Source organism: Cervus canadensis, chromosome 25 (genome assembly GCF_019320065.1).
Source record: "Cervus canadensis isolate Bull #8, Minnesota chromosome 25, ASM1932006v1, whole genome shotgun sequence".
NCBI lineage: Eukaryota > Metazoa > Chordata > Mammalia > Artiodactyla > Cervidae > Cervus > Cervus canadensis.
In genome coordinates this window covers 19,707,571-19,729,623 of record NC_057410.1, presented here as the reverse complement: position 1 = coordinate 19,729,623, position 22,053 = coordinate 19,707,571, and the positions used below count along the sequence as shown (strand labels likewise).

The following is a 22,053-nucleotide window of genomic DNA, read 5'->3' as shown; positions in this document are numbered from 1 at the left end:
CCCGCCCCCGCTCCGCCCCCTTCCTCTTAGTGCCTCCTCCTGGCCGCTCCACTGCGTGAAAAATCCCAGAAAGGCGCTTCTTTAAGTGGGAGCCTGTCCCTTTAAATACTCTCTGTCGGAGACTAGCTAGTTTATGGCTTCCGGGCATGCGCACGGCGAGGTGCGGAGGAAACCCTTCAGCCGGACTTGAGGTAGAGCGGGCTGAGCTTCTTGGCGCCACGCGGGCTTTTGCTGGGGGCGATGACAGCATTGGCATTGAGACCCTGACCCTCTGTCCCCAAGAGGAGCGCGATGTGAGCTAGTATCGCGCCTTGAGTTAGGCGGGGATGGGGGAGGAGAAGACGCCCGTGGAGCCAATGGCTGTGTCGGGGGTGCTTTTGAAAGCGCCTCAAGTCTGTGCTGCAGGAGACAGTCCTGCCGGTTGGTGGCAGAAGTAGGAAGTAGGAGTGAATTAGGTGGAGCTTTGGCGGTGGAAGGAGCAGGAGGAGCTACTGTCCTTTTTTAACATCTTCCTAGATCTGCCCTTAGCCACAACCCGAATTCCCAAGCCTTGGGTCAGCCAAACTGCCTTCTCCATGTGCGCCCGGCAGGCTTACCGACACATCTGTTGCATGGGAACTCAGCTCTGTGTGGATTCCTTGCTGCCCTTCAGCACGGTTCCACTCTTACTAAGATGCTTGGTTGTAATTCCCCCATCGTTGTATTCTCAAATTGTTCTCCTATGCCACTAGCTCAAAATGTTTTCATATCTTCTTCCTACAGCTGAGCTCTTGATCACGTCTTGCTGCTTTCGATCTCCTCTAACTGTTCAACTAGATTCATCCTGCTCAGTACTATCAGTCATCTTACTAAAACATCTTTTAGGATTGTGTTATTTTTCTGCTCAGACACCTCCAGTGGCCGTCGATTAACCACTGAATGGATTCTAAGCCCCTGACAGGGCATTAAGTGTTTTACCTAGTTCGGCACTAATCCGGCCATATTTTCCAGAACTGTGCTAGAAAACTGTCCTCCTGCTCTGTATCTGGGCTGTTCAGTTTTTTCTTAACACGTTGCATAGTTTGCTTATGCCTTTGCCTCGTTTCTGTCTCCTGAACTGTTTTGAAAATGTGGCCACTTCTTGCATTATGCTTTACTGATTATTCTAGGCAAAAGTGATCCCCTCTTTCTTCTTCTTCACTCTTACTGCTCTTATTTTGTACTAGTCAATTTATTTATTCAATAATCAGTTTTTTTTGGTTGATTGACCTTTTATTTTTTTATTTTTTTTCATTTATTTTTATTAGTTGGAGGCTAATTACTTTACAATATTGTAGTGGTTTTTGTCATACATTGACATGAATCAGCCATGGATTTACATGTATTCCCCATCCCGATCCCCCTCCCACCTCCCTCTCCACCGATCCCTCTGGGTCTTCCCAGTGCACCAGGCCCGAGCACTTGTTTCATGCATCCAACCTGGGTTGGTGATCTGTTTCACCCTAGATAATATACATGTTTCGATGCTGTTCTCTCGAAACATCCCACCCTCGCCTTCTCCCACAGAGTCCAAAAGTCTGTTCTGTACATCTGTGTCTTTTTTTCTGTTTTGCATATAGGGTTATCATTACCATCTTTCTAAATTCTCAATAATCAGTTTTGATTGTGTGCCTACTATGTGCTTGATTCTGTTCTAATTGTGAGATAATCAGTGAATAAGGCAGACAGGGTTCTTGCTTTCATAGAGCAAACATTCTGGTTGGAGTAGGTATATAGTAAGTAGTGAAGTAAAATGATTAAATAGAAATTATATGCAGAAAATTAAATAAGATTTTATGAAAAATAGTGACTTGCTGGTTTCTTCTGATTATTGGTCAAGGAAGATCTCTTTAAGGATATTATTGAAGAGGGACTGATTTAATCAACAGGAACAGTTGGCATAAAGGAACTGAAGAAGACCAGTGTAGCTGGAGTATAGTGGATAATGGGGAAAGGGTACAGGATAAATTTGGAGAACAGAGTTCAGAATCTTAGAAGTCTTTGGAAGCCAGGGTAGGTAATTTGGATTTTATTATAAATGTGATTAAAGGGTTTAAATGGGGTTGTGATATGATTTAATTTACCTTTTAAAATCATCATTCTGGCTACCATGTGGAAAATTGACTATGGTGGACTACTAATAGAAGCAGAGATTAGAGGCCTTCACAGTGTATAAGAATTTCTGGAATGGATGTATTAAAATAGAGGTGTTGAAAGGGCAGTAGGAGTAATCAGAGAGCCAGATGCTTAAAGGTAATGCAACTTCTGGTGATGAGAAAATCAAAGCTAAGATTGAGACAAAGTGGAAGGTTTGAGGTTGAGATTAAGGAACTGAGGGACGGTGATGTTAAATGGATCATCCATGTGGATGGTCGTGGAGGTGATGCTGGATAGTAGGTTTTAAGCTAGGTATTAAAGTCATTAGTGAGTGAAGAAGAATTGTCCTGGGACCAGAGAGAGGGTGGCAGCAAAACAGTACAGCCTGATGGCATGAACTTCAAAGGAAATGGGATTTGAGGAGGTAGAGGAGGAAGAAGTGGTTTGGAAGGAGCAGTGGCAAACAAGGAAAATATTTACAACCTCCAGGTCCCCAGGTGGGTATGAAAGGAAAAATAGCTGTCACGTAGAAGGACTATGGAAGAAGCAGCCCAAGGGAAATAGCCAGGTTTCAGTTCAGGCAAGAAACTGAGGAGTCTGTGTAGAAACTGTAGGAAATTAAGAGATGAGGAAAAATAAATATATCCTATTTATTTCCTAGGAAAGTAGAATATTAAGAAACTTCTGTGAGTTCCACGTGACAGAAAGGATGGAGTAGAAGTGGTTTTCTAAATTGGTTCAGATGAATAGAATACACTGTAGAAATGGGATGCAGGTCCAGATGATGTATTACCTGGAGAGTGTGATGAACACAAAGAATGGAGCAGTACCAGTTCCTTGGGCATTTTATCTTTCCTGAAACTCCATGTGGTAGCCATGGGTTGTGCGAAGAGTGAAGGTTATTTCAAGAAGCTCTGTAAATGTGTCTTCTCTCTGATGCCAGAGAGAGATGGTTGTAATTTTCTTACGGGTCAACTGAAAAAGTTTGTATCTGAGCTTTCATGAAGGTTTAAGGTCCAAGGTTAACATAAGCCTTCCTTGAAGCCTAATCACATTGCATGTCGGTTTTATTTAATTATTTTTTTTGGCCATGTGCCTCGGAATCATGCCCAGCAGATCTTAGTTCCCTGACCAGGGGTCAAGCCTGTGCCCGCTGCATTGAAAGCTTGGAGTCTTAACCACTGGACAACCATGGAAATCCTGCAGATTGTTTTTAGAACTTCATTATATGTCAGTGTGGACTGTTTTTTTTCCTGTCTTCTCCTCAGCCTTTCCCCTACCCCTATCCCTCCTTATATAAGTAGCTAGTCACAGATTCTCTGAAATTAACTGGAAATTTTAGGTTTCAGGGATGGAGTTCAGACAAATCATTGTAAAAAAAAATGTATGTTCTAGTCTCTTCTTTGTTGGTCTACCAATGATATTTTAAAAGTGAACTTGAAACTAACCCATTTTAATCCTGGAATTTTAATTTATAAAGCCTGGAGTGGGCGAAGAGTCAAGATGCAAATCACCAGACATGCCATCTTGGTATAGGAGAGTCAAAATACACATGATATATAGAAATAAATTAGTAATGTTATTTAAGGGGACTCAGAATTGGAAGGGAGAGAGAGAAGCAGAATTAAATAAATCCTGCAAACCTATTTCTTTTTTTGTTATCCAGATTTTTTTTCTTCCTGGTAATTGATCACCTCTGTTTCTTTTGTAGGCATTGTTCAAGAATGGAAGAGGATACAGATTTCAGAATCAGATTTAGTTCTTTGTGTTTCATAACTGATCATGTTGGTTTTCATGGCACCATAAAAAGCTCACCAAGTGACTTCATTGTTATTGAGATTGATGAACAGGGAGAGTTAGTTAATAAAGCCAGTGACAAACCTGTTTACAATGTTAGTAAAGTACTACCTGAGCCAAATAATTTAGCTAAAAAAGCAAAACTAGATCTTCAGATTTTATCTTTTGAAGAGACAAGCAATCAAGTAGTCAGTACTTTGGCTGGGAGCTCCAGTGATGACCACAATTTTGTGCCTTGTTCAGAAAAGGAAGATACTGTCAGAGATAGAACTTCCAAAGGTGAAGAAGAAAATGTTGATGTATTAGGCTCCTTGTTAGATGAAAAAACTAATGAATTACTGAATCAGTTTGCCTGTGATATAAAAGAGAAGTGGGACTCTCAAACTGAGCTAATTGGACCATCTCCTGAATTCTCATTAGGCAGAATCCTTGACAAGAACCAGAGGGCTACCTTGCATAGTGCTATTAGGCAGAAATTTCCTTTTTTAATAACTGTAGGAAAAAACAGTGAAATTGTTGTAAGACCAAATCTTGAGTATAAAGAACTTTGTCACTTGGTATCTGAAGAGGAAGCATTTGACTTTTTTAAATATTTGGATGCAAAGAAAGAAAATTCCAAATTTACCTTTAAACCTGATACAAACAAAGAACACAGGAAAGCTGTCCACCATTTTGTCAACAAAAAGTTTGGAAATCTAGTGGAAACCAAATCCTTTCCTGAACTGAATTACAGTGCTGATAATCCAAATGTAGTGATAACTGTAAGATTTCGGGTAAAAGCACACAAACACTGGAAGAGGTCTCTTCATGAATGCCAGGGAAGAAAAGATATATACACAGGTAACTTAATATCACTACCATTTTCTTAGGTAAACTTAGATAAAATTGCGTGAAATCTGTATAATTTCAAATGAATTAAATAGACATGTCCAGAGGGATACTGAAAACAATATATGGGTCCTTTTTTAAGTGGAAGATAAGCCTTTCAAAATATACTAGTTGTAAAATATTAACCTTATTGATGGAAGTGTGATTAACACATGTTTATAGTTAATGTAGTCACAAATGTATAAAGTTAAAGAATTACTTTGTTCAATAAATCTCACGGGGGTGAATCTTGATTTTGTATTTTGAAACTTACCTTAAGTATTTGGAGAGAAGGAAAATATGTTTGCTGTACTTGGGGAAGTGAAGAAAATACCTTGTAATCTAGAACAGCCGGACTTCATAGCCGATGGAAAGAATCCTGCAGACTTTCAGGGAGTTCCTTTGTTTGACACTGTCCATCTTTTAAAGAAGAGATTCTTGAAATTTTGCATTCATTATTATCATCAAAAGAGCCTTTGAGAGATTTCTAAGCCCTGATATCAATTTCTGATTTTTACTCTATGTAATACACTTTCTTGGTCTGTTTTTCACAGTTTGCAATTCCTAGCCAGGCTCTTCCTAAACTTATATTTTAGTGATATCTGTCTATTTCCATAGATTTGGTATATTTAAAATACTATTAGTTTTTTTTTTCACATTATTGCTAATTGATACTCAAAGTTTGGGCTCCAGGACTAGGATAGTTCTTGTAAATTATTATGGATCTCAAACAGGTTTTGCTTATGTTGTAATTATGTTTAACTTATTGGCAATTTAAAATGAATTTTTAAAAATATGAATTTATGTTTATCGATGAAGGTGGTCAAAAGGTACACACTCCCAGTTATAAAATAAATAAGTCCTGGAATATAGTGTACAGACAGCATGATTGTTATTGTTTTGTCTCTAAGTCGTTTCCAACTCTGCAATCCGTCTGGCTGTGCCCTGCTAAGTCGTGTCCGACTCCTTGGGACCCCATGGGCTATGGCCCGCCAGACTCCTCTGTCCATGGGATTTCCCAGGCAGGAATACTGGAGTGGGTTGCCATTTCCTTCCCCAGGGGATCTTCCCGACCCAGGAATCAAACCTTTGGATTCTTTACCAGCGAGCCATCAGGAAGCCTGTATAGCATGGTGACTATAGTCAATGATATTGTATTGTATATTTGAAAGTTGCAGAAAATAGATCTTAAAAGTTGTCATCACAGGAAAAAAATTTGTAATTATGTGTGGTGATAAATGTTGACTAGACTTATTGTGGTGGTCATTTTATAATATGTTCAAATATCAAATCATTATTGCAGATTTTTAAAACTTTTCATAAATAATATACACCCTGCATATTTTTGAAACTTGCTGTTTCCATGTTTTTAGAGATTCTTCATAGAGAGATATAAAGAACATATAGATCTTTCTTTTCTTTTGTTTTAAACATGATTTCTAAAGAACAGATATTATAAGCTTTTGTTTAGCTATTTCATTTATTCAGAGATAGATTTCACACCCTTCTACTTCGTGAGTCAGGCTTATGTTAAACGTTCATTTTTCTTAGAGTGCTCTTCAGAGAGACTCTTGTAGCTCCTGATGATGGTTACAGGAGTTGAACAAAATAGAGATTATTCTGCAGAATACTTTGAATTTCCTTTCCATGATCTGAGGGAAGAGGGCAGTCCTTTGAAGTGTCTTATATGGTGCACTGAGGACTGAGATATTCTCTTACTGTCAATGTTGGCAGGTTATATAGGCCAACAAGTTGGTGGGGGTGGGGGGTAGTGCTTGGTGGTAATTGTTACTGGGCTTGTTCCTCCTTCCACTTTTGCGATCTCATTCTCACCTTCTCATCTCATAGACATTTGAAGGATCTACCATGAGGCAACAAGCTCTGTTTTATTTGCTGAGTTCCTGGCCTGGAACTCCCAGTCTACGGGGTACATAAACTTACAGAGAGAAATTATGACATGGAGTTCAGTGTCATGATGTAGATAATGACAGCTTGTGAAGACATGTAGGTTTAAGTAATCAACTCCTTGTAACGTGCGTGTTTTCATCTATTCAACAAATATTTGAATACTTACTATGTGTTAGCCTGAGGGTGTAATGGTCAATAAAACAAACATGATCACTACTTTGGGAGCATTCAGCCTTGAGGACCTGGAAGGAATTTGAGGGAAAATTGCTGTGGCCCTTGGATCTTGAAGCATGAAAAGAAATGTGGCAAATAATAAATGGAGGGAGTGTGTGTTTTAGACAAAGGACCTCAATGCACACAAGTCCACAGCAGTTCATCCAAGGATTGTGACAAGTTCTCTGGGTTACAATTATAGGATATATAAGATAACCCAAGTGCAGACTGGAGGGATGGATTAGGGCCAATATGAATGCCTAATCAGGGAATGTGGATTTTTTTTTCTGTAAGCCTTTAGTGAACCAACTAGCATTTTAAAAATGAGAGCTGAAATCTGTGAGGTTTGTATTTTACTGATTCTATTTTGATTAAAAAATACTCATCTAAATTAATGATTTGATTCATTATAATGATCTCTCAGTTTGCTAAGAATGTAAATGATGTATTTAGCTGCCTTTTTTTGTAATTGAGGATTTTTTGTTTGTTTCAGCTTTTACCCTACGAAAAGAAAATCTAGAAATGTTTGAAGCAGTTGATTTTTTAGCTATCAAACTTGGCGTGATTCCTTCGGATTTTAGTTATGCAGGACTTAAAGACAAGAAAGCCATCACTTATCAAACGATGGTGGTTAGAAAAGTAACACCAGAGAGGTAATAAGATGTTTAAAGGATAGAATTTTATTTTCTTATTGCATCAAATAAATAAATACTAGATTAAAAACTGAGAATAATGCTGGGAGCATATTAACCTCACTATCAATAGTAATTGATCATTCGCTTATTGATCAGCATATTCTGCATTAATAGTATAGTTATCTTCTAAATAGACTTTTATTATTGTAAAAGTAATACATGTTTATTGTAGAAGATTTAGAAAAATATAAAAATATATTAAATGTCACTAAAATTTCTCTTACACAGAAATAACCACAAAAACATTTTGGTCTGTTTCAGACATTTTTTAGAGACTATGATATATGCAGATGCTACAGAGGCCTTTTTTATATATGTGAAAATCATACTGTATATGGAATTTGTATTTTACTTATAAAAATAAAATAGTATTTTTAATGAAAATTTATGTCATGAAATATTTCAAAGTCATGTTCATTATATGGATTAATTTGTTTAACTTTCCCCTATTTTGGGATATAGAAATTTGTCCCAATTTTTCACTATAAATACTACTGTGATTAATTTTATTACACTTAAATCTGTGCCTTGTGGATGCTTTCCTTAAGGTAAAGTTCAAAAAAGTTGAATCATTGGACTAAAATTCTGCCTAACTTGACATATTCAAAATATATTAATCTTTAGTCATCAGATATTTAAGTCCTATTTTCTGGTAGATATTTTTAAGTTCTTATATGAGGGGCAGAAAAATGTTTATGATTTTGTCTTTGTGGTCAAGAAGTGTACTGTACTAAGAAGGAATGACTTTAGATGTTGAAAGGTATTTAGATGTTAAAAACTGTTTTTTACTACCAAAGACAAAATATTTTATTAGTTTCTAGGAGGAAAGAGTAGTTTGATTTGGCTTATTGGTATGGAATTTTAATTACCCTTTACCAATTGTAAGACTTTAGCAGATGCAGAAAATCTGAAGATATTTTGGAGGGCCTGTAAGCTGAACAGTCTGCCTGATAAAGCAGATGGTTCCTTTAAGGACTACAGAAAATATAGATGTAAAGAAAAATTTACATCGGCTCTTATAGGATCTTAAAAGTTAGGATAAGACAATTGGAATCTAATATTGGTGAAGAACTGAAAATTTGAGTAAAGAAGTGTTCAGAACAGAATTATAGGAAAGTCCTCTGGCGCTTGTGGTTTTTTGGTAACATTGGAGAAAAACTGAGGAGGAAAAGAGCAAAGTCTAAGGACAGAAGAGCAAAGAACAGCTAAGAGGTTCTATCACTTGAACTAAGGAGAAGTCAGAAGGCTACATAGAGTGATAGCATTAGGAATATGTGTTCCAGTTCTTAGAATAACTCTGTTAATATAATTCTATGATAAAGGGTTTTTAGTGCACATTTGTTGAAGTAAATGAAAGATGTGTTTTTGAAATAATCCCCCCAGGTTTTCAGTATTCCAGTATAAGTGGTTGTCTGCCATCTGTCATTTAAACTTTATTTTAAATCAATTTTTGACATTTTTAACATTTGAACATATTAATAATTTTTAACATTAGTTTAAACACAAACCATTTTTTAAATGTAAGAGTTAACTGAATCTAAATGATACATGATTTATCATTTATAGGTTGAAAAATATTGAAAAAGAAGTTGAAAAGAAAAGAATGAATGTGTTTAACATCCGGTCTGTAGAGGATTCCCTTAGACTTGGTCAGCTCAAAGGAAATCACTTTGATATTGTCATCAGAAATTTGAAAAATCAAATAAATGATTCTGCAAACCTGAGAGAGAGAATTTTGGAGGCAATAGAAAATGTTAAGGTAAGAAAACTGCACTGTAGAGTATTTTAGGAAAATCTTTATTTACATTGAGATATGAAGGGAAATTTTTTCTTTTGTATATTTTCTTTTTATGTGTATGTATAATTATTTTTAAAAAATGATAATTGGGTCCATTTTACTTATTTTTAATTTTTCTTCTTAGTATGTATCTTTGTATTGAAAAAAAGAAAACTTTAGTGTAATTAAAATATTGTATAGACTCCCCCAGTTGGAAGGGTAAAATCTATCTATTTAAAAGGACAGATTGTTTTTTTTTTTAAGCGTCTGCCATTTAGAGTAGTATTACAGGCAAAGAGATTAATTTGGGGGGAGACTTTGTTCAGCGTTTCTTTTCAGAAATCTTTGGTAAATAGTTTTTATATTACTTTTCAGAATGTTTTTTCTTTTCAATCTAATTTTGAATTTTGTTTCAATGTATGCCAATGGCAGATCATATACATTTTATCATTCATACAGTAAAAAAATTACTTACTGTAAGTTTTAAAATCATATTTGCTGGGCATCTAAATGTGCACATATAGCCATAGCCTTCATTCTGATTATATAGACTGTGGGCCAGCAAACTTTTCTCTGTGAAGGGCCAGAAAAGAAATGTTCGTGTTTTGTAGACAAATGATCTCTGTTGCAGCTCCTTTAGTGCTATTGTGTGGAAGCATCCATGAACTATACACAAATGAATGAGCATGGTCATCTTCCAATAAAACTTTATATACAAAAACAGTGGTTACAAGGCCAGATTTGATTTGTGGGCCAGTTAAATAGCTTGCCAACTCCTGATCTGGACGAGAAATTCTCAATCTGTTTTTTCTCCCAGACTAATTGAATAAGAAAATTTGGGGATGTAGCTTAGGCATTAGCATTTTAAAAAATCTCCCTAAGTGATTCTACTCCACAACTAACATTGAGAAACTCTGCTGCACGTTTCTGACCACAAAGACCTTTTCATACAATTTTATGCCTCTCCAACAGGAAAACAAACAGAAACCAGATTTTAATCACTATTGTACCTAACAGTCAGGAAAATATTTTCCCCAAAGATATTTAAAATCCTCATATAGTTATTTTTTCCTTTTCTCTAGACCTACCTAAGATTCTTTTTTTTTTTTTTTTCTTTTCCCCCTGTTAAACTATTAGAAAGATGTCTCTTATAAAAGGGAGTGGGGCTTTCTGAACTCTGATGTCATTTATTGCCCATCTTTCATTTGGTACCTATTCATATACATTTTTAAATCTCCATAGGAATAATCTTAGATTTAGCCAACTGTCCTTTAGTTCTCATGATGAGGGGAAGCCACCTGAGAAGTCCTGAACATAAGAAGTCTTTGGAGTTTTATTTTAAAGGGTTATAACTCGGATTGCTATAAACATTTTATTGTAATCAACCCTGAATAACTTGGCAGGGGTACTTAAAACTCTTCTGGTGTTTTTAGGATATTGTCTAATGTTATTTTTCCAAATTTGAAATAGTTAAAAGTATTTAACTGTGAGACTTAATACAGGGGGTACTTATTCTATCTGCAGTTGATCTTAGTGGCATGAGGTCAAGATGCAATTCCTTGTGTAGCATGCTGATTACAGATTATCTTTTATTTGCATCTTTTATTGAACAGTCCTGAAGTTGGTGCTCGATAATCATCATTGAATGAATATATTAATATATTCCCCCCATAGAGTGAGTGTAGAGAGCTCTTTTGTCTTTCAGGAAACCATATGGGCCTGTTTGCTTTGTGAGGACATGTTTAACCACCGACCATTGTTCTCAATGGTTGCAGTAGTAAATATCAATTTTCTGTTCCTACTGAAGTGATGATGTGCCATTGTCTTGGCCCAGACTTTCAGAAACTGAGATAATCAAAAAACCAACCATTATACACAAAAAAGCCAGGACTTGCTGGGTTTGAAAATAAATCTGCTTCATATTTCAAGCATCTGCAGACAGCCGAATCCCTGAAATCAGAAGGAGCTTCAGGGATCAGAACAGATGCAGTACTAGGTAACCAGTTCATCCCAGTTTTCCCAGAATTTTCCTGATTTTAGCACCAAGAGTCCCACATGCCAGAAAATGCCTCAGTAATGGGAATGAAAAGTCACATATTTTTAAAGTTTCTTCACTTATTTTCTAATTTTCAATCATTTATTTTTTTTCCTTTGTATTCTTTAACCATATAGTGTTTCTCAGCCCACTTGGTATCCATGTGTGTATTGCCAATTACAGGGTTCTTTTATTACAATAAAGACAAAGACTTGGTTACATATTTTGACACAATAATTGTATTTATTTATCTTAGTTTGAGACTGTAACAAAGAACCATAGGCAAGGTGATTTTTAAACAAGAGAAAAATACTTAGCATAATTTTGGAGGCTAGAAGCCCGAGATCAGGATACCTGCCTGGTCTTCCTATTGTATTCACATGTGGTAGAAAGAGAGTTGGCTAGCTCTGCCACCTTTTCTTATAAAGAGTTCTTATCCTATTCATGAAGCTGCTATCCTATGATCTAATTATCTCTTCAAGTCCCCACCTCCAGATACCATCACACTGGAGGTTAGGGTTTCAACATGTGACTTTTGGGAGGACACAGACTTGAGTCTATAGTAATATATTTTTAGTTAACTGATTTTTTATGTGTTTATAGAATAAAGGGTTTGTGAATTACTATGGACCACAGAGATTTGGGATGGGAAGGAAAGTTCACACAGACCAAATTGGATTGGCTTTGCTGAAGAGTGAAACGGTATGGATTCTGAAAAGATATGAACTTAACTGTTTTGTCAGATGAACTTACTACATGAGCCAGCTCATTGCTTTCTTAACCCAGCATATAAATGCATGTATACCCCCATATATATGTACTGTACATTACATCATGTTTATTGAGCAGCCACTATGTTCATGATATCACTTTTTAGCAAAGCAGATGCTGAATAATATTTGTTTGAATGAATGAATACTGTAAAAGAAGAATGAATTGGAGGCTAGATTGAATGCCCTGTTTTAAGATCCTTTCCTACTCTAAGATGCATACTTAGAAATAAGTTGTAGTACTGGAGACAGTGATAAAATACAGGAACTAGTAGATATCTTTTTTAAAGGAACATCTTTTAATCTGTTTATGTTTTAAAAGAAAACATTAAAGTTGGGAATTTTAAAAACTTTTATTTACATTTATTTTTTTAAAAATTTATTTTTAAGACCAAAGACAAAGAGTTCTGAAACTTGAGAACGCAAATGAAATTAGTGACTTGCCACTTGCCTATGCTTGTTCTATCCCCTTTTTTTGTTGTGTGTGTTGGATAAGCCTGAGTTTTATGTCATCACTTAATACTGTGTTCTTACTTCTATAATAGAGGCAAAAAATGACAGAATAAGATCTATGGGTGTGTGTCCACTTTTCCAGTTCATAAGATTTTAAATCTGTGTATTAGGTTGCCTTGCACTGGAGGTTAATTCTAAATTGTTTAGCTTAAGAATGCTTAAAGATAGAATTGTCATGTCAAATATCATGTTAAATGCCTATTCTATCAAGATGTACCTTTTTTTTTTTTTAAGTAAGTAATTTGTCACTTTCATCTAATGCATATTTGCTTGTTTGGTCTTTAAAGGTGAAGGCTGTAAAATTGTTTTTTACACCAGAAGATTTGGATGATCCTGTAAATAGAGCAAAGAAATATTTTCTTCAGACTGGTACTTTAAAAGTTTCTTTACCTCATATATAGCTAGGCAGATATATAAGTGTTATGTCATCAGGATAGCATTCATTACAACATAAATGTGATAAGAAATAGACTGTAATATATTGTATATTTAAGCATTTTTATTATGTGCCCTAGGTACTCCATTTTTATGGGACTTTTGTATAACTCTTGCTTCGGGGTTGGGTGAGGGGTTTTTATGAGTTTTTCTTGGCCTAAATCCTCAAAAAAGACAGAATTCCCAATTCTAAACTGGCATGGATAGAAGTATAATTCCCTGCACTCAGGAGACTGAAAAAGAAACTAAATAAAAGTATATTTGTTACATCTGGTACTTTGTGCATTGTTTTTGATTTAGTCTCCATTTAGCCCTGATTGCTAATTTTGAAAACTTTAGCTCAGTATATGTAGAATACTTAATGAGAAGCACTAAAAAAAATTTGTTATGAGTGTGGTTCTAGAGTCAGTCTACATGGGTTTAATAATCAACTTTAGTACTTCCCAGCATATAGTCTCATGCAAGTAATTTAGCCTCATTGCTTTAGTTTCTTCACCTGCAAATTGAAGCTAATAATGATGATACCTAAAAGACTGTTAATATTTAAATAAAATAATAGATTTAATGCTCTTAAAATAGTGCCTGGATTATTCTGAATACCTAGTAAATATTATGTGTATGTAAGTAGTAACAGCAACCATAAAATTTTAGATTCATTAAATATATGATCAACATATACGTGCATATTAAATTTCACTTGCATAGAAATAAAGGACATCAGTTTCTAATATCTCCATTATCTTTAATTATGTACATATTATATATATAATACTTAATAGGTGAAAAATATTTTTGTGCCACACCCAAATCTGTAAACCATATGAGCATTTCACATTGTTATGAATAATCTAAGTAATACTAAAACAAAGTTCAAAATTACATCTATTGTGGGTCCTGAGAAAATAATTTCCTTATGGCATTGATTGTTAAACTTCAGTGTGTGCAAGAAACCCGGTGCATTTGTTAAAGCGCTTACTCCAAGGCCCTACCTGAATAAGCAGCTTTGCCATGGAGTCCAGTAATCTAATTTTAAAAAGCATGCTGAATAGTAGAATGACTGAATGGTATACTTGAAGGATCCAGATGTCAACCCTTTCTTATTCAAAAAATTCTGTAAAATGTCCATAATAGCTCTTTAAAATCTCAGCTCAGGGACTAATATAATGCTTTTAAAAAAATGTTCTAAATAACTGCAAATTAGTTCATCTCCATCTTGAATTTGGAGTTACTAATGTGCTCTTTTTAAAGCAGGGAAAGTGAATGAACTAAGAGTAATGATTTTTAACAAACAAAAAACCTCTTCAAATGTAGCTCTGGTTTATAGGTGGTGCTGAGCCTCATCTTCATATTCAGGTTCCCAGGATAGCTCAATTCATTTAGAGAGTGTGGTAAAGCTCTTAATAACTGGCCTTTGAATAAAAGGAACTGATTGATCTCTTTGTTTCAGAGGATGCTAAAGGCACACTTTCACTGATGCCCGAATTCAAAGTTCGGGAGAGAGCACTGCTAGAGTCACTGCACCGCTTTGGCGTGACAGAGGAGGGCTGCATCCAGGCGTGGTTCTCCTTCCCCCATTCTATGCGCATATTCTACGTTCATGCATACAGCAGCAAGATCTGGAATGAGGCAGTATCTTACAGACTTGCAACTTATGGCTCAAGAGTTGTGGAGGGTGACTTGGTCTGTTTGGATGAAGATACTGACAATGAGCAGTTACCAAGTAGTAAAGTAAGTATCATTTCATCAAGAGTAGTTATGTACAAGGAGCACTTATTTTCAGAAACTCTTATTTTAGAAAAAATTTAAAACTAAACATGCTTTTTTTTTTAAAACTTGTATCTGCTCATCGGCTTCTACTCTGCTGACAGCTGACACTTAACATGTCATTAAATAGAAGTACAAAAATGGTCAGTGGTATGAAGTGAGAGTTATAAAGATAGTAAGCCTTCCTTAAAAGAACACGTTCTTTAGAAAACTACACAAGCAGTTCTTGAATCAGGCTTCCCAAGTGGCTCATTGGTAAAAGCATCTGTCTGCCAATGCAGGAGATGCAGTAGACACAGTTTCCATCCCCAGGCTGGGAAGATCCCCTGGAGGAAGAAATGGCAGCCCACTCCAGTATTCTTGCCTGGAGAATCGCATGGACAGAGGAGCCTGGTGGGCTACAGAAGGTGGGGTTGCAAAGAGTCAGATAAGACTGAGCAACTGAGCACCCACCCAATGCATGGAACAGGCTCCTTAAAAATCAAAACAGTGCAGATGGAGATGTCATTCCTGCCACCACTTTATTGTGATTTCCTCTGCCACTGTCAGAAAATCAATCTCTTTTGGCATATTTCCTTCTAGACCATTTTCTATGCTTTCCCATAAATATCCACAGAAAGTGGATTTTTATTGTTCGTTAACAATGAAGAAAACATACAGAATTTTGAGACTCGAAAGTCAAACTATGAAAAGGAAAAAGAATAAAATTTCTATAATAATGCTATATAGGATATGAAGTGTCATTTCTTTTATATAAGTGTGGTTTTACAATTTGTTTTTTTCTCTCTTAACAGTATCTTAGAGACATTTATATTAATGAAATATAATTTGTCTTATAAAATTGATCCTTTCATTTCCTCCATGGTATTTTGGATATTTTGGATATTGGTATTTCCAACTAGTATTTTTATGGTATTTTAATCTCTGTGGATTTGACCTAAATAATGAAATTGAATTCCATAAATCACATAAAGAAATTCATTTCATAACATTGTAATGCCAAAAGAGGAGACTATTCATCATTATCTTAATTATATCTCAAAAATATATTTTAAAAATTAATGAAGGGATTTGAGTAGTGCTTTTGTATATAACATCATAAAATCATTGAACTTAAGGGGAGAAAAATATTTTAGACACTTCTTTTCTAATTCCCATTTCATAGAAATGAAAATTGAGACCCAGGCTGGAGAGTAGACAGGTTAAGTGGTGTAGGTAGCAGAATTCAGAAGACCTAGTTATCTGATTCCTAGCCCAGCTTGGTCTCTACTAGAGAAATCATGGGGTATAGAAAAGTATCAACATGTGGAGATAGGGCATGGTCCTATTTCTCAAAAATGGAGAAAAAATAGACTCTGAATTTACCATAAAGGATGATTTATCTAAATTAACGGCAGAGTTTTAGATGTGTAAGTTAGGATTTTTTGTTGTTGTTGTTTGTTTGTTTCAAGTGATAGAAGCCTACCTCAGACTAACTTAAGGAAAGCAGACAAGAATTTCTTGGCCCTCATAACTGAAAGTCCATGATTGATTCAGGTACAGCTGTATCAAGGGGCTAAAACAGTGTCCTAAATCATCCATCTCATTTTCTTCATCTTTCAGCTCTGCTTTCCCCTCTGTTGGATCCATTCTGTTTCTTCTTCAGAAAAGAAGTCCTTTATTTCCTAACAGTTTCAGTCAAAGCCATGGAATTGAGTCTCAGAATGGCTTAGTTTGTATTCCATGTCCCCAGACCAGTTACTGTGGACTGCTGTGTGTGACTGGCAAAGCCTCTGTTCCAAGACCTCCTTCCTGCAACCATCCCACCCAAACCACAATCAAGAACTGGGAGGGAAGCTCCCAGGAAATTGCAGATACACTATCAGAAAAGGAGTCAAGGCTGAGTGATGAGTGAGCCAGAACAAAGAGATCTGCTTTACTATTCTATTAAATGAATGGCTTGTGAATATTTAGATAAGAAAGTGAGGGACTTCCCTGGTGATCCAGGGTCTAAGACTCTGTGCTCCCAAGGCAGGGGCCTGGGTTCCATCCCTGGTCAGGGAATTAGATTCCACATACCGCAACTAGCAGTTCTCATGCCACAATAAAGATCCTGCTCGCTGCAACAAGATCGAAGATCTTGGCGTGCCGTAAGTAAGACCCGGCACAGTCAAACAATAAAATCTAAGAAAAATTAAGAGAAAAAAAAAGTGATCACTAGGAGCTTCATTAAGAATGGTCATTTAACTGAGACACAGATTCTGAAACTGCATAAAAAGAAATCTAGCAGCAGCTTAGGTTTTATTTTACCTCATATAAATGGAAGAAGAGCTATGTCAGTTGATTCCATTTTTAATACTTTTCAGAAAACATGTCCTTTTAATTTCTTGGCAACACATTATTTAGTAAGTCAGCCATTTCTAATTCAGATTTTCATAAGTTCAAGTTTACTTTGACAAGATATAGCAATAATCTATGTGTCTCATAATGCATGTGTCTGATAAGACTTTGTTCCAGATAACATTTGCAAGGATATTTTTGTGATCAGGATTTTGTCTGCTTTTCCTTCAGGAGATATAGGAGAAGAGAAAACATTTTCTCTTTCACATTTTACAGAGTTTCCTTTTATTAGCAGTAAAAGGTATCTGTATTTTTTAAATCGATTATTTATACTTTATTAATTAGCACTGAGAAAAGAAAAGGCAAGAATTGGAGGCTCAGGACATAAAATATGGAAAATACAGAAAAGGAAAAGACAAATTAATATTTGTAGAATATTTCATGTTGTGCATCTACATTAAAAATTGTAGGAAACTATAGGAAACTAATCTGAGTCCCTTTTTGATAGAATTACTAGGCCTACTGCTGCTGCTGCTGCTAAGTCACTTCAGTCGTGTCTGACTCTGTGCAACCCCATAGACGGCAGCCCACCAGGCTCTCCCGTCCCTGGGATTCTCCAGGCAAGAACACTGGAGTGGGTTGCCATTTCCTTCTCCAATGCATGAAAGTGAAAAGTGAAAGTGAAGTCGCTCAGTCTTGTCCAACTCTTAGCGACCCCATGGACTGCAGCCTACCAGGCTCCTCCGTCCATGGGATTTTCCAGGCAAGAGTACTAGGCCTACAGATGTAGCTTAATTTCAGGTGACTTGGCAGATTCTCATAATTTTTTTGTGAGTAAGATGGAGAAATGTGAATTATACAATGAGAAAATCAGGTGAATTCATCTTTGTGGAGCTGCCATATGACAAAAGAATGGTTAATTCATCAGTTGATGTCAGCATGGAGGGAGCTCTTTAAAGAGAGCTACAGTGTTTTGTACTTGAAAATGTTTGTTCAGTGTTTTCACAAATTGCTTAAATTGTAGTATTTTAGGAATGGTTATGACTTTGTGAAAGGCAAAGAGCTGGAATTGATGATGCAAGAGAGATCATAGCCCCATGTATTTTGGTCAGATCACATCTAGAGTATTACGTCCATTTCTGAATTCAGCAGTTAAAATGGGTAATTAACATGTAAACAAACAAATAAACCCAAAATGAAAAACCAAAATGGAGGGATATTATTGATCTGAGTAGGGAGAATTGGGAAAGCAAGCAAGTTTAGAGAAGATCTAGGCATTATATGGTGAATGCTTTAGGAAAATGAGACTGTGTTGATCCTCATGGAGCGATGGTATCTGCCTTTATACTTTTGAGCTTTCGTGTCTCAGAGAAATCAAAATTATTTATTCTGCGTCCTAGGGCAACATTTCTCAAACTTGTCATTCACTTCTTTTTTTTTCTCGTGTACGTGTGACAATTATTACTAGTCTATGAAACACATTTTGAGAAGCACTAGTTCTCGTAGAGTATTATGATACCTGTTGGGGACAGAGGTTGGAGAGGGATTTCATGGAAACAGATTTTTGATTCAATGTAATAAAAAAAAAAATACTTTGCGATTTAGAAAAAGATGATTGGTAACTGAGGTGAAGGTGTTGCTTCAGAGTGATAAGCTGCCCCAGTCTGTTTCCCCTGCAGTTATCGGGTTAAAGCAATCATTCTCATTTTTAAGTAGTCTGCTCCTATAGAAACAAGCTGTGAAAAGATCTTATTTGAGTATGAGTATATTCAGTTAAGAAGTTGTGTTATACATAACAGAGTTAGGAAAAGTTGAGGGAATTTGGAACATTTGAGAATCATCTGTATTTTCATCATGTTTTTAAAAATAGGTTCATCTAGTAACCAAAGAAGAGGAATCAGCTAACACATATGCGATACATCAGGTAAACTTGCTTAAAAATTAGTATCATTTAGATTTAAATGTAGACATTGTGCTGAAAAGATAGTATACTAACCATTTCTCCTCCCCGTCTCCTTTTTTCTACCACTTTTTATTCAGATATACTTTATATATAGTAAAATTCACTTCTTAGTTTATAGTTCTATGAGTTTTGATAAATGTAGACAATCATATGACCACCACAAGAATCAAGATAAAGAAGTTTCCTGTCTCCCTCAAACTTCCTGTGCCCCTTTGTAGTCCTCTCTCACCCCTGCCCCAGCCCCAACTCAGCTATTTTCTGTCCTACAGTTTTGCCTTTGAAAGAATGCCATAGAAATGGATTCATAAAGTATATGTGATTTTTTGTGTCTGGCTTCTTCCAATGAGCATAATGAATTTGAAATTTTCATGTTGTGTATATTTGAGTTTTTTATCTTGTGCCTTTTCCTGACTACATGTTGGTTCTAGTTAAAGGAAAAATATCTAGAAGTCATCAGCAAAGGAGGAAACCTCCACAAAATTTACTCATGAGCAGCTGAGAAAAATAGAAATTAATCTTGCAGCTTCTTGTGCACTTTCATGTTTTTATTAATAAGTAAGCAAGGAAAATGTAAAATTGTCAAGTTTTATGTGATGGAGCAGTATGGATTATTCTTTTTGTTCCAGAAAGAATATGCTTTTAGCATTGTGTGACTGCACAAAGATTAAATCTGTTGGGTAATTAGATGTACCTCAACTTCTTGTTCCATTTCTTATACCTTAGCAGCAATTTGTCAAATAATATCTGACTTGAGTTGGTTACCTTGTTAACTAAGAGTCCTTCTTGATTTCAGTTAGCTCTTCTTTTTGCCTGGCAGCATTAAAAAGAATCAAAATAGTATAGTATTCAGTAGCCTGTTTTAGACCGATTGTAATGTTTGTATTCTGAGTGTGTTTTTACATAGTCAAGTCCCAGTCATAGAAGTAAATTTAAAATGTGATTGCATATGGACTTCCCTGGCAGTCCAGTGTTCAAGACTCCATACTTCCACTGCAGGGGGTGCGGGTTCAATCCTTTGTTAAGGAAGTAAGATCCCATGTGCTGTGCAGGGTGGCCAAAAAAAAGAGAAATGATCATATATTTTTCTGAAGGCTGTTTCATGAACCTTTTTTTCCCCTTTCCCTTGCATAGGTGGTTCTTCCAGTTCTTGGATACAACATTCAGTACCCTAAAAACAAATTAGGGCAGTGGTACCAGGAAGTACTCAGCAGAGATGGACTACAGACATGTAAATTTAAAATACCTACCCTGAAACTGAATGTTCCAGGGTGCTATAGGAAGATTTTGAAACATCCCTGTAATCTCTCATACCAGCTGATGGAAGACCATGGTATTGATGTCAAGAAGGAAGGTTCCCACATTGATGAAGCAACTTTATCCCTTTTGATCTCTTTTGATCTTGATGCTTCGTGTTATGCTACAGTTTGTCTGAGGGAAATAATGAAGCATGACTTTTAAAACTGATACACTTGATATAGTCATGTGTGTGCCACTTTTTAAAGGAAAGTGAAAAGGGAGCTAAAACTTCTTGAGTGTCTACCATGTTCTAGGAGCTTTATCATTGTTATCTCCTTTAATTACACACCATCCCAATGAAGTAGGAATTTGATACTCACATTGAAGAGGACATATAGCTAGTAAGTGGCAAAATCTGAACTTAAGACTCCAAAGCCTTTGTTGTTTTCTATTATCTAATGTCTCGATGACCTTTATTCTGTGCTATAAAAGTTAAAATCTTTCTGGACTATTAGGAGCATACTGCAAGATAACATTATAGAAGGAAACATTAAAGAAAAGCTTTTGGCGTAATGTTTATATCCCCAGACTCCTTGCTTAAAATGTAGATTAAACTAAGTTGTAATGAAAACATATGGTTGGAGAGAAAGATGAAGCATTTTGTTAATTAGTGCCATTCTTTTCTATTTTTGAAAGTATTGATGAGAATAGTACTTCAGGAAAATGTTATCTCTCTATTTATTAATATGATATGCAAGGAGATCCAACCAGTCCATCCTAAAGGAGATCTGTCCTGGGTGTTCATTGGAAGAACTGATGGTGAAGCTGAAACTCCAGTACTTTGGCCACCTAATGCGAAGAGCTGACTCATTTGAAAAGACCCTGATGCTGGGAAAGACTGACGGCAGGAGGAGAAGGGGACGACAGAGGATGAGATGGTTGGATGGCATCACCAACTCAATGGACATGGGTTTGGGTGGACTCTCAGAGTTGGTGATGGACAGGGAGGCCTGGTGTGCTGCGGTTCATGGGGTCACAAAGAGTTGGACACGACTGAGTGACTGAACTAAACTGAACTGATTCCAGGGTAGTATTAGTATGATATCCCCTTTATGAAATAAATGATCTTTAATGAACATTGAAATACATTTTTATACAGTTTCTTTATTTTGACATATACTGACCCCCCACTTTTTTGTAATTTTTGTTCTGTCATCTAGAACATAAATTTTTAGAGTCAGATCTGTGCTCAGACTCCAGCTCTGACACTTACTAGTGACTGAGTGTTATTGATTCTTTTTGAGGCTCATTTAAGGAATCAAGATGGCACCAACCTCATAAACAACACCTAATAGAATTATCTCCACCTTTTTAATGTTTCTAGAGGAAGAAAACATTTTACCCATTCTGAAATTTAAGTATGTCTTAACTGTATTCATTTATATATTTTAATTGGAGGATAATTACTTTACAATATTGTGATAGTTTTTGCCACACATTGACATGAATCAGCCATAGGTGTACATGTGTCCCCCCATCTTGAACCCCCTCCCCCCTCCCTCCTCACTTCATCCCTCTGGATTGTCCCACAGCACTGGCTTTGGGTGCCCTGCTTCATGCAATGAACTTGCACTGGTCATCTGTTT

General features: G+C 36.1%; 1 protein-coding gene across 4 annotated transcripts; it reads left to right on the top strand.

Moving 5' to 3' along the window:
• Positions 1 to 52: 52 nt before the first annotated feature.
• On the top strand, positions 53 to 21,283 carry PUS7L (pseudouridine synthase 7 like). Of its 4 annotated transcripts, none has more exons than XM_043447108.1 (9): positions 53 to 191; positions 3,827 to 4,752; positions 7,394 to 7,553; positions 9,162 to 9,354; positions 12,011 to 12,109; positions 12,978 to 13,059; positions 14,573 to 14,853; positions 19,079 to 19,132; positions 20,303 to 21,283. In XM_043447108.1, exons 2-9 carry the CDS (start codon positions 3,840 to 3,842, stop codon positions 20,627 to 20,629), a joined length of 2,109 nt encoding a protein of 702 aa, XP_043303043.1. In that variant the 5' UTR covers positions 53 to 191; positions 3,827 to 3,839; the 3' UTR covers positions 20,630 to 21,283. The 4 variants fall into 4 exon arrangements, with proteins under 4 accessions (XP_043303043.1, XP_043303042.1, XP_043303044.1 ...); XM_043447107.1 differs by having other exon boundaries at positions 170 to 293; XM_043447109.1 differs by lacking the exon at positions 53 to 191 and adding an exon at positions 1,629 to 2,612.
• The last annotated feature ends 770 nt before the right edge of the window (positions 21,284 to 22,053 follow it).